The 13,234-nt window shown below is 37.6% G+C and overlaps 1 protein-coding gene across 3 annotated transcripts in view; it reads right to left on the bottom strand.

Annotated features, from left to right (window-relative positions):
- Positions 1 to 13,234, bottom strand: part of LOC129726830 (protein lava lamp) — a 302,877-nt gene that overhangs the window by 67,425 nt on the left and 222,218 nt on the right. For all 3 annotated transcript variants that reach the window (XM_055683970.1, XM_055683971.1, XM_055683969.1), the window contains exons 6-8: positions 6,891 to 7,208; positions 6,391 to 6,825; positions 6,131 to 6,286 (exon numbers count right to left, since the gene is read on the bottom strand). In XM_055683970.1, coding sequence (XP_055539945.1) covers positions 6,131 to 6,286; positions 6,391 to 6,825; positions 6,891 to 7,208 — 909 coding nt within the window. The remainder of the gene's footprint in view (positions 1 to 6,130; positions 6,287 to 6,390; positions 6,826 to 6,890; positions 7,209 to 13,234) is intronic.

Below are 13,234 nucleotides of genomic sequence, written 5' to 3'. Positions count from 1 at the left end.
ACACAATAGAGTATTCTTTATTCAAGCTATTTATCGTTCTTTCTCGCTGTTTTCCTTACTCGCATTCGCTTTCGAGATCATATGCACACACGCGCGCCTACTCTTTTACTCGCATGTAGTCCTCTTTTCGGGAGCACAACGAGCCGAGTGCAATTGTTTCGAGATGCATTACGATAGTTGCGGAGAGACACGAAACAATATTTCAAATAGGGTAACGTTAGCGGTTTGCTTCGGTTGGTTTTGCATTAGACTGCTATAAAAAACTTACCAAAGCAGTCCGATACCGTACACGTTCCAGTACGCGATACTTTACAGATTCTTACCCCACGTTTGGCTGTCGGTGCACAAAGGAAAACCGGGTAGATGAAGAAAGTATTTTCGTTTTCGAGCACAGTTTTTCAAGCACTCCTAGTCGAGCAATTTTAGTCGGGTACTCCTACTCGCTAGCTTTTTTACATTAGCTGAGTAGCCATACAAAAGAGTTTTTGCGTGTCGGTGCGTGCTTGCGTGTGCGTATCTCGAAAGCGTGTGTGCGAAAGACTTGAGAAGCGTAGCATTTGTCTCGTTCTCAAGCAGAAAGGAGGAGAAAGGTTTTGCTGCTCGCTCGCTTTGCAACGCTGTGCAGAACATTGTACCCAAGTAACACACGTTGGTATAGAAAAGTTGACGTTACCTTTTCCATGACATCACTATCACCAGAAAAGCGCAAAACATGAGGGCTGATAGAACAAGTACCGATAACAGCATTAAAGCAAGCCAACTTGATAGAATTAAGTGGCAAAATACATCTCGAGTACTAATACGGCAATGCGCAAATCTGTTGCTATGACAACTGTTAACCAGCGCATGCGCAAATGTGTTGTGTCGGCGCAGTGCAACTAGATCGACAGTAGCTTTTATCAGTGGCAGTTTTAATTGATTTTAAATTGATGACAAAAAATGATTTTCAACCTTTCAAAAAGAGTTGATTCTTTTGCTTGAATATTAAAATAGTTTTCGCATAGTTTCAACGTTATCTGGATATCAAATCTAACAAAACTAGAAAACGTTGTTAGATATACAATAACAAAAAACTGAATTGATATTGGTTACACTGCAAGCGTTTTGTTTATCTTTTGATGGCACGTTTTGACCCGCTTCGAATAAATATAAAAATTGTTCATATAATTTAAATATTAATTTGATCAAGTTTTTTAAAGTTGAGTGTTGAATGCTACGAATGTTGTACTAAGGAAAAGCATTTTACAGGTACGTAATGTTGTTATTAGCTGGTGTATTGTCTTACGAAAAGACCAAGTGGTAGTTATTGTTATTCTTGAACTCATGTTATTAAAAAACATCTCCAAAACCAGAAAAAGCTCATTTTCGAAATGCGGTTGTATTACTGATGAAAAACAACTTCAAACACAATATAATAACACAAGTTTTTAATTGCGCTTGTAGTACACTTATATGACAACTTTCGTTGTAATCTATTTTCTAACATGTTTTGTGTGTTACTTGGGTAGTTTGATTATGAAAAACTATTGTGCTATTGAAAATTGTCTAGCCTTGTTGAAACGCCAATTTCGACATCTGATTGGTCACACAATGCTTGCTTTCCCTAACATGGTCGACAGATTATTATACCTAGTTAACCGAGAATGCTCTCTTTGGACTATATAAGAGCCTGCTTTTGCTCAAACCAATAAGTTTACTAGTGGATGGCCACTAAGACGGGCCTCATCAGTGCGAGGATTATTCATTATCTTGATATTGGAAAACAGCGATTTTCTGCCTTTTTTATATTGATAAAACTGGTCAACAAAAGTGCACTCCAAAACTTGAAACCGGGAAAAATGAAAAAAAAAAAAAGATTATAGCTATTCAAGCATTCCTGTGAACTTGTTTTTAGAAACTTGAATGAGTTTGCTCGTGAACATAACGTTGAAGCCACGAGCCCGGCGAGCAATTAATATACGAACTCTCACATAGGTTGACGCGTTTTGTAATGGCTAGGGGCACCACAATTTATAGGAATGTTCATTTCTCCGGTTTGGGCTTCTGGAGAGCACTGTTTATTTTTATTTTGTCGACCAGTGTAATCTACTTCCCATGCGAACGTTGATATTCATGACACCAAACAACCGATGAAAATCGAGCGGATGAACATGAACATTCGTGTTAATGTTTTGATAGTCAGAAATCATTTCAAGACGGTAAAAACAAAACTGCCTCATTCGACAATTTATATTGTACCCTGCGGGGTACATCGTCTGGACACTCTTTCACTACATGAGTTGATAAATACCGAAATTCTTCTGAATATCATTCTTGAGGTCTTGAGGTCTTTGATATGCATTCCAATGTTCTGTCATTGAATATGGTGAACGAAATTTATGCATCGTCCCAATGAGCATTGGTTACTAAGTCGCATCAGAAAATACATGAGAATAAACAACTTTAATCTAAGGCACTGGTTCTAACTAAACTTTCTGATTCTTACCTCACTAAAATTGCTGTAACACATGATATTCTCTATACAGGGAAGTAAGTCTTTCATAGGATAAAAAAAAGTTTGTGATTTTGTGGTTCTTTTAAGTGTATGATTTTCATAATTCAAATTTCAAATATTAGACTATAAAGTGAAGAATGAGAAACTTCATCAGCATTCATTTCTATTTACAACCAAAAATATTTTTTCAATAATTTCTGACAATTTATTTGCGTACAAGTCTTGATGCCACTATTCTTTAACTATCCTGATATGTTAGTAAATCTGAATAACTCTGAAAAACTAAAACTAAACTAAAAATTACCAAACATAAAATAAAAATAATCTCAAATCAGATTTTAATTGTCAAAAATTATTAGTTTTGATCAGGAGAATCCGAAACGTAAATCATGACTAAATTAATTTTTATTTCACAAATAGTGTCATGGCCAGAAAAAGCAAATATTATAATTTAGCCGAATTGTCACTTAAAATGCATGCCATGCATTAGAAATGCTTTTAAAAAAGATCAGAAAAGACCAAATAAGGAGAAGATCACATATATCTTCTAAATTATAAAAAATGCTTTTAAGGTAAGGAATGCCTGTATATATATTTGCCACAAGTTTTGCGGCTTATTGTTAAAGTACAAGACAATTGTAGAACTGCCGGTACTAGAGTTCCTGTTCACTATAATGTTTTTCTATCAGCCGAGATCCGAATATATCGTTAATCTTAAAATATAAAATGAAGGTCAGTTCCAGCCTTTTTTTTGACGCAGGACTACGTCTAACCGCACTAATAAATATAAAACAGATACATTCCGCGAAAACTAAAACCAAGATGTAACGTCGGAATGAAAGATTTCAAACGGTTATACTGATGTAACCACATGATGGATCACAATAATCAATATGTCGTTGGATTGATAAAATGATGGACAATTTTGTGATTTTTCAATTTTCATTATCACTTCATTGTTAAACAGTGAAAATTGAATAAAAGTTTCAAGGTCGAATATTCACCAACAATGTACCAATCATATGCGAGCACGCCTGGCACAGACTTCATGAATAGACACCAACTACCTGCTGTGTTATCCTGTATAGCAGTGGCAAAAAAATTGACAGAATCTCCCCGTCTCAATAGGTCAACTAATGTTAGCTTCCTTTTGATGTCTTGAAGGTGAAGCTTTTTCGGAAAGTTCGAAACCACCTCCACTATCAGACAGTATTACGTTCTACTGTTAACAAATAAGTTAATGTTAATAAAACTGATGTCCTGAAAGAGAATATGATGGCACAGGCAACAGTACTGCACCGAGCAATGTATGAACAGAGCGCTGGTTACTCGTCATCTATCAGTGCAAAAAACTGGATTTTCATTTTTGTGCAGTCAAGCCAAATGAAAACTACATTGCCGCTGTTGACGCAGAGTGGGGCGTGGAACACAATCGAATTGCCGTTTGAATTGTCTTCTTCTTCTTCTTGTTTCATATAGCAGCAAATATCAGAATTCAATATGATTTTTCGGGTGCCGCAAAATACGCTGCGCCGCCGGGGACAACAAAATGCGTTGTTTATTTTTGAACTCTACACTCTGCTTTTTTATATTTATTTAAATAACTGAACATAAGGTAAAAAACAATAGAAAACCAAAATGCTCCGTACAGATCTTTGAATAGGTAGTTAAACGAGCTGTACTGATGATTATATTTTACTAGCTAAATTAATTTAGTCCAATATGATAATATTAGTTGCATCCCGCGATGGCGGTAGAGAGGAAAACCAAATTCATTTCATCTTGATATTAGAGTTCCGACAGTAGTATTTGTATTTTTCAATTGAAAATTGTTTTGAATTAGCATTTGCAAGAAAATATAACTTTCCATAACCTTACTTGTAATTGAACAACGCTATGCAAACATTGATTGCTGAGGCTAATGATGTGCATCACTCCAGCCCAGTTTATTTTCGAAGATAACAGACATATAACTTTCAAATATGGTATCTTCGATGTTCTTTGGTATCTTGAAACTGATCAAATTTTTCCTGATTGATTCTGTATACTGATAAAATGTTTAAATTGACCTGAATTGAATGTTAACATGTTCATAAAATTCTATGTCAATTTCAAATTTTCTGTGAAAATACCTTTCCTACTAAAACTGTAATTCGTTATCGATATTTTTTCCACGAGCTTGTAACTGCAGGAAAAAAAATTATGTGACATCTTCGCCGCTTTGTGATCGGTGAGTGAGCCAACTTCAACAAGACAAATAGATATAGAAAAAAGTATATAGTATACTAAATCGTACTCAATTAAATATTTTATAGAAGGTTGCCTTTTCGCGTATTAAAGAAAATTCGCTGTTTTAGAATGAAAGGTATTCATCAATGGTCCAGAAACCAAATTTAGGGGGAAATTTGGGTCTAGAGCTCTTTAGCAATATTTTAGAGAAAAACTTTCTTCTACAAAGTTGTTACATATGATAAAGCGCTTATTGAAAAAGTATCAAAAATTAGGGTGACCAAAATTTTCGATGCTATCAAGTATCTAACTTTTTTATTTTTGTAGATAGAAAACCTTGTTCTACAATTTTATAGTACCATTAATTTTAAGTAACCTTGTAAAAAAAAGTTTTTCTCTAAAACATTGCTATAGAGCTCTAGACCCAAATTTCCCTCTAAATTTGGTTTCTGGATCATTGTGAATGTTAAAGAGAATATTTTTTCTTCTAAGATAGAGTGCTGCAAAGAAATAATCAAAATACAGACCCCGTTCGATTTTGACAACACGCCAGAATTTGTTCTGTTGCTAAAATCAAACCATGTCAATAATGAACGGTTCTTTTTTCATGACTTTTTTGACTTTTTAAATGGTCAAAGGAGACCTTAACAGCAGAAATGGTTACCAATGAACTAGCATCAAGTGTCGCTTGATGAATTTGGGCTGACGACCTAGATACTTGATATTACCACCGGAACCAAAACATCTTCCTTTTGGAAGACGTTGAGTTTAAATTGTCGAAAATAAATCAAGCAAACTACAAAAGTAAAACGAGCTCAAATCAAACATAGCTTCAAAATAAAAATATAAAATTATTGTAGTCCTACGTCAACTATGCGGTCGTGTCTTGGATACCACCCTCCTACTATTTGAAAAATATTACGAGATAAAAAGCTGTAAATGAATGTTTACTTCTAATTGTTTTATTCAATATTTCTTTATTTTTTTTCCTATTTTTACGTTACTGTTCCAACGGCAGTTTTTTATCCTATTTTTTATTATTTATGGAATGCAGGTCCGAGAAAGCAACAAGAAGAGTAATACAATGTAGAGTCATGATGCTAGAAATTCAATGAAAACTGTTCAATTTTGCCGAAAAAAGTAAAAAAAAGTTAAATACTTATGCTTTAGTGGGACTCAACGTCTCTTCTTTTTTAGTTTCTTACAAAATTCAAAATAATAATGGTGTGTACTTGAAACGAGAAATAATAGAAGAAGACATATCCACATTGATACTAGTCTGATCTCAACCTCAACTTTCTCGTGCAAACGACCATGCGTCCGCATAACTTTATGCTATAACGCAACAACTTGTATACAAGGTCTCATCTTTCACTCAATCATAAAACTACTGGATTTACCACTTACCTTATCGTGACTCTCCTCCAGCTCAATAATTCGAAACTCGAGCAGTTCGTTCTGTTCGCGCAGTTCATGGCTCTCGCGCAGCAAGCTCTCTTCGCGCTGTTCCAAATACTCAACGCGTTCAGCAAATTTCGCTCGCTCCCGCGATGCCTGCGTCGTCTACAAAAGATAAGAGCACATGAAACACGCGAATTGCAACGCTCCGAAGGGAAAGAAAAGCGAGAGTTGACCATGGCATGGGTGCAACTGTTACCGATACTGACCTCCATCAACTCTCGTTCGAGTTCGTCAATCTGTTCTTTGGCGCGACCGTAGTCTGCGCTGAGCAGGTCGTACTTAGCTTGCATCCGGTCCAGTTCCATCTTGATTTCCACCAGTTGACTCTGGTCCAGCAGCGATTGAAGGTGTGCTGCTTGCTGCGGATGTTGTTGAGAATGGGCACGCCACACTTCCGGCGAATTGGGACAACCGGTGGCTTGTGGACTTAGCGATGGCGGTGCCGATGATATGGCCGAGTCGGCATCTGATACCGTAGACAGCTGCCTACTGGTGGTGGATATTGTCGTTCTTTCGAATAAATTCGGCTCACTGTTAAATGTTGGGTCGGTTTTAATGTAAAAGAGTTCCTCCTTGTGGGAGTTTAGTCTAGTAGAAGCATGCAAATCGTTGTGAGCTTCCATGGTTCGTGATTCGTGTGGCTGGAAGACAGAAAAAACTCGTTTAGTTTTCACGAATAACAATCGAAAGCATTTTCCAAGCTTACCATAGACCTATTCCGGTCATCGCCACACGTCGTAGTTCCTAATTCTAACCTTAAACTGCTACAATTATTTTCACTTCGATAGTGATCATTCGTTGCTTGTTGTAGTCCACCACTGCCATGGCCGCTGCCGCAGTCAGCGCCAGCGGCGGGTTTCGATTCCGAAGAAGGAGAACATCGGGACTGATGTGACGGTGCTACCGGATCAGCTTCAGCATCGTTTTTTCGTTCCAGCTCTTCGCAGACGGACTGGATGCTGTTATGGCTTGAGCTCTTGCTGACGTTTCCGCTACATGGTTCGGACTCATGCAGTTGTCGCATCTGGAGAAAAAGAAAATGACAAATTGATAGATAAAGTTGATTTTTTAAAGGTCGATACTAATATTCTAAAGATCTGAAAAGCTAGATGATTTTGATTTTTTTTCCTCATCTAGATGATTTTGATAATTTTTACAATTCTTCACTACAAGTTTTTATTTGAAGGACAGCCATTATTTATACTCGATAACTAGCGCGTGATTCAATAACTGTAGTTTGACATATTGAGAAGCTATTTTTACAACACATAAGAAGTCAATAAGTCACTAATGAACATGGATGAATCCTTGCATGTTCTCATACAAAATATAGACTAAGATGGTGTTATTATATTACATGACTGGTCCCAATTGAGCTCACGTTAAAAATACTGAAATCTCCTGTCAACGTACAATTTATTAAATTGTTTCCATGAGCCATTGTCAGCTGTTGCCGAGCATTGTTTCTGAATGTCTGCTTTCCGGGGGCATAATCCAAGCTTGGTACGTAATAATCATCATTTTAACAATCCTCAATCATTCACTAATCCAATCTCGCAACCTGGCTCCGACAATAGGCCAATTTTCCACTCGGATACCTCGTTCACTCGGCAGACAGAACAAGCCAGGTTGGCCTTTAAGCGATCGGAACGCCCGAAAACTACACGCAACATGCAATGGTGCGTTCGAGTCGTCAACGGAGAATGTGGAAAGCGCACCGGGCAGTTATTGCCTTCACATGGTTCAGCGCAACAAGCGCCTTCGTCTAATTTAGCGCAACACCTTTTGGCCAAGTCGCCTAACTTTGTAACGATGGATAGTGATTACCCTAGTTTATTATACTACACACTAATTCTCTGCCCTTTCGGTAAGCAAAAAGTTTTTCAAGAGTGTTGAATTCACTAACACCAACCATGTTTTATTGTATAGGAAACTAAGGAAGACAGCCAATTAGATGTTGAATGGAAATAGATTTTTTCGCGAAAACAAAAACTGGTTTGTTTGAAATTTGGAATTAAACTTTAGTAATAGGTACCAGACTTTTCTTTTTATATTTTCAACACTTTTGAGCGCTTAAATATAAAAAAATAGGATAAGAAGAGCGTTAGCACTTGGAAATAGGTAGAATGTTAGATTGTAACTTTATGATTCCCCTGCGTGAGTGCTACTAAAAACTTTCATGCGTAGCGAATTTTCAAATCTTGTTCGGTGAAGAAAACACACCGCATTTTTTCATGATCTTTACTGTTAATGACAACGTTACACAGTACCACGTCGATTAAGCATCACAAACCAGAAGTTGCGATTGAGTTTTATCACATAGATTTTACAGAAGAGTTTTCTTTTATTTGCGTAGCCGATTCACCTGCATAACTTAAAACAAAGTAAGATCAGGGTGGCAGCCATTTTTTGTATCGCAGAAGTATGACTTCTCCGTCAAGAAATTAGTTCCACAACATAGGTTTAACATTTTTCTCTTATGTAGATAAAACACAAAATTTGATTATTTTCATCCCAGCTCGACTTCATCCATGCATCGTATGTTTTTCGCAAACATTTACGTACCACCGCGCATAAATGCGTAGGCTGATTTCCCTCACCAGCATCTGTAAACTACATTTCTTTCGCGCTCTCGCTAATCGTTGAGCAGAGATTACACAGGCACACACCGGTGTGCTTATATAATTCGGATTCCAACGTCACCTCCTTCACTCCACCAAGCCCGCTTGTTTAGTCTCACTGTACTCCATCGACCAACCGACACAAAAGATACCTGTGCGTTATTCTACCTGGTTGCTGGGAAACTGGATGCATTAGGAGTTCCTATGGATAAGCATATTATCGTGCTTTCGCTTTTCATCGAGCCCAATGTGATTTGTTATGGCGACTCAACCTGTTTCAGCATCGTTCAGTTATCGTACCGATGCCGTGTAATCAAGCGAGTGAGATAATCTGGAAATGGTACGCCGTGAGTAAAGGTGACGATGGATTGATTTTTACTCATCTTGTGAGGTCACAGAATGAGGATTACTCGCTGAAAGCAATTGCAAATTTGGTCTGCTCCCTAACCTTAATGATTTCGAAATGGAGCCCGAGGTAGTGCATCGGGCTTTTGCGTCTTCGGAAATCGATTGCTTGAGCGCAAGAACATGTTAACCGCAGCAGGTAGACATAAAACGTTGTCGGCACGTAATTTCGTCCGTATTGAATCGGCACTCTCCCTGCGGTGCAACACGTTTCCTTTTGCGGGGAAAATTGCATTTCACCATTACCGTGTCGTGTGCCGCTGCGGCTCTCCAGACCAGAGGTGCAGCGTCCTGTCCGGGAAGAACTGAGCAGAAAGAGGTGCACTTTTTTGTGTTGATCATTTTCGCCGCTCGTTCGCCGCAATCAAAGTCAAGTGAAAGTTTGGTTGAACCATTTTCAGCGGTATCGCCGCGTGCATTGACGGAGTGTTCTTCCATGTTTTGCGACAGCCAACGGAGCTTGTTACTTCCACTTGATTGCTGTACGTTTCGTCTCCATCCATCGAAACGGAGCAAAGTGGGAAAAAGTGTACCTTACGTAATGCCAAGCCCTTGCAGCTTATATGCTCACATGGTCCTTCGACGAAGGATGGTTTTACACTTACCGCAGGTTGAAATTGCGAGAAAGTTGATTATCGCCTTGAATAGCCGGACGAATTTTAAAATATTTAAAATCCATTATTTTCATCGAAACTTAACGAACTTGCCAATTTAGGTAATTCGAATATTCGGATACCTGATTCGTCACCTTGTACGTAATAATTTTAATAATACAAACCCTTTTCATATGTTGACTAGCGTCATTTCAAATTCCAGTTTTAAACTTGCAACTCTACCCATTCATTTTCTAGTAGTATTTATGTGTTAATTATGAAAAGGTTTTCGCGAGAAAAAACAAGATTCGAGTGAAAATTATTTTCTCACGAATTAACAGTGAACATCCGTTTATTAGAATTTGAAAAGTTCTGTACCATTCTTTACATACAATACGTATATATCAGTTTAATATGTGTTAGCTTGGCTTGGCTCAAACTGTCTGCACGTATCAATGATGACTACTCCGTGATTGATCAGAATCAGCCTGTATTAAGCAGAAAAACATGGAAAGTGTCAGAAGAAGCCCCGCACGACGGTACATGAAAGATCAATAACGTCGCCGGCCAGGTCTTCATGTGGGAAGAGGGAAGAGCTGTTGGCGTTACTTTTGCTGAGACCACAGAAACGATATTTTTGTTAGTAGAGAAGTATAAAAAGCAATTTTACATATACCAGTCTTTATAAGCTATTTTCGGTTTGTTCTATGTTCAGCTGACCGATTAGAGAAGCACAGTTGGCTTATTTATATTTGGTGCTGGTTTAAACCAATAGGCAGTAAGAATGCTGTTGGGGCCGCGCAAAAGCGTGTTTAGTTTATTTCAATAGAACATAAAATTATGTAACTTCCAGATTTGAGGCCTATCAAAACAATAGAATGCTTTTAGTGTCACGCACATGTGTGTGGTATCGGTGTCAAAATGGTGAAAATGGTTCTCGTAAACGATCCGATTCACACTATATCTGAAAGCTGCAAAAACGCGATCGAAATTATTTAGGCACAGAAAATTTGATTTTAGTGTCGTAATGCTTTCAGCAAAATTGATCCAATAATCGTTCTTTACTTCATAGAAGTTGCAATTTTGTAATTAATCAACCTAAAATTGAGAAACGGATATCACATTTTGCATTTTTGCATATAAAAATTCTCTTTGTTTGGAAAAGTTGAAGCACATTCACTGAAGAACAGCTTTTTCAAAGACACCATAATTATTTTTGGCTATTTAAATGGACTTTTGTGGAGTTTTCTATATATTGCCGCTGAAAATCAATTTTTTTCAATATGTGTGTTTTTTTATAGTAAACAACATTGTGGAACACTGAAAAATTTGAAAAAATCACCATGAAAAATCAAATTAAAAAAAGTTTTAAGTGCATTATACATAAAAATCTAAAAATAGTTCATTTAGTAGGCAGATGGAAGTATGGTACCTTCAACAAAGTTGTTTCTTATAAAATGAGCCACAACTTTGCTGAACAAGTTGAATTTTTATTGGCAAACTGAGAAAAATAAAATCCGTTTCTCACCTATAGGTTGATTAATCACAAAATTCCAACTACCATAAAATAGAGATTAATCAATAAAACAACTTTCCTAAAGACACTACAACTCTAAAATTTATTTTTGGAGTGAAAAGTAATCAGTGTAAATACAACATGAAAAATAGTAAGTGAGGCAACTCTACTGAGGACACTGAATTAAAATTAAAATTCATTTGTTTGGGTCAAAATAATTCTGATCACGTTTTTGCACCTTTGGAAACAGTGCGCGAATGGAACGAGACGACGAAGCGCACAGCGAGTAAGGTGGCTCGATCAAATCGAGCTGCAAGCATGGACCGAATTGAATGGAGACGACTTCTTCAAACTGCAAGGGACACTTTGGCCTGGAGCTAATTGGTAAGGTTCCGATTTGAACCAACATAGCGTTAAAAAGCTGTGGGGCCATGTACAAATGTATGTGATTTATTTAAATAAAAAAAACTGCACCTTCATCACTACTTGGAAACGAGATAACGGCGAAGATGCCAAATTTGTCGTAATTCGACCGAAAGTTAGTTTCGGTTCGGGCCTTACACAGAAAAAAAAATTCTGAATATCACACGCCACGTAAGTATTTTATCATTCAAATTTCAGCTGCTTCTGACGAAAACTACGATTTTGTTTGAAAATTATGTACAATATCGTTAAATTTTCAGTTGCTTCTGATGTAAACCACGATTTTGTTTGAAAATTATGTGCAATATCATTGAATTTTGCGTGGAATATAATGGAATTTTATATGATTAGCGATGGAGGCAATTCTTTTTTTGCGGCTCGACATAAAGTTTTCTTACTGTGTAGATGTCTTGTTCTGGATTGACTTGAAACCACAATTTTGGCGATTATAGAACTAATGGATGGCAGCTAACTGTGTGAAATACCGCTTCCTCATAGAGGTACCGAGAGGATAGAGTGGCCGTAAAAAACTCTACCAACGCATGAAACGATCGAGGTTTGCTATCTCAGGTACGACACGAGAAATTTTTTCAAAGTTGTCAACGGAATCAGGAACCAGGAATCAGAAACTGTGTCAATCTCTGCCATATGCCGTGATTAGGAAGGGAACCTGATAACCGATGAAATACTGGTGGTCATGCGATGGAAACAAAATTTTGAGGGTTTTGAAGACTCCTAAGAGGATGGAGCCGTTAATGGAAACAGATTAGAAGTTGAAAAGGATAGACAAGCTGTGGATCCGCCAAGCTTGACGGGATCAGGGAAGCTTGTGAAGAACTAAAAAACCACAAAGCAGTCAGAAAGAGCGGCCTTCTAGCCAAATTTTTCGAAACCACAATTTGTTGATGCGAGCAATCCCTCGGCTCATCTTGAAAGTTTGGGCAGGCTTCTTCCGTTCTCTCGATTTTTGCTCCCATTTCCTTCTCTACCTGTCAAACGCCTTGGAGAACTAGACTTTCTCTCACACAAAGCGAGTAACTAACCACATTTCGTCGTAGAGTATTTCAGTCGCAGAGTTCATTTTCACTCTCAATCATTGCAAGCGAAGGGCTAACAATTGTATTCTCTCTCATTTCAAGAAGGAGCAGCGTTCGTTCGCTGCTCCGTTACTAAAAAAGAAGTTGGACAAAGAACAAAACATTTAGGTTCACATTGAAGCCACATCCTAACCGACTTTGAATTTAATATTATAGAAAGATTCAGAGCTCATCATGTTCGCATATTTTGCTTAACGTTCAATTTTATACTATTTTTGCCGCACCCTAGAGCGATGAGAACAATAATGCAATTCTCAGTTGCGTGTGTGGATGAGCTATTCACAAGAGTTTCACTGGGCTTCTGCTCTGTCAAATTAACAGCGTTTATTCGACAAAGAAACTATTATCCAGCACTCCCTCTGCAGCGAATGGTATCATGAATGTAAGCTTATACA

This window comes from Wyeomyia smithii, chromosome 3 (assembly GCF_029784165.1).
Source record: "Wyeomyia smithii strain HCP4-BCI-WySm-NY-G18 chromosome 3, ASM2978416v1, whole genome shotgun sequence".
Lineage (NCBI taxonomy): Eukaryota > Metazoa > Arthropoda > Insecta > Diptera > Culicidae > Wyeomyia > Wyeomyia smithii.
Note: the sequence above shows the minus strand (reverse complement) of the source record. Positions and strands in the feature narration are given on the sequence as shown.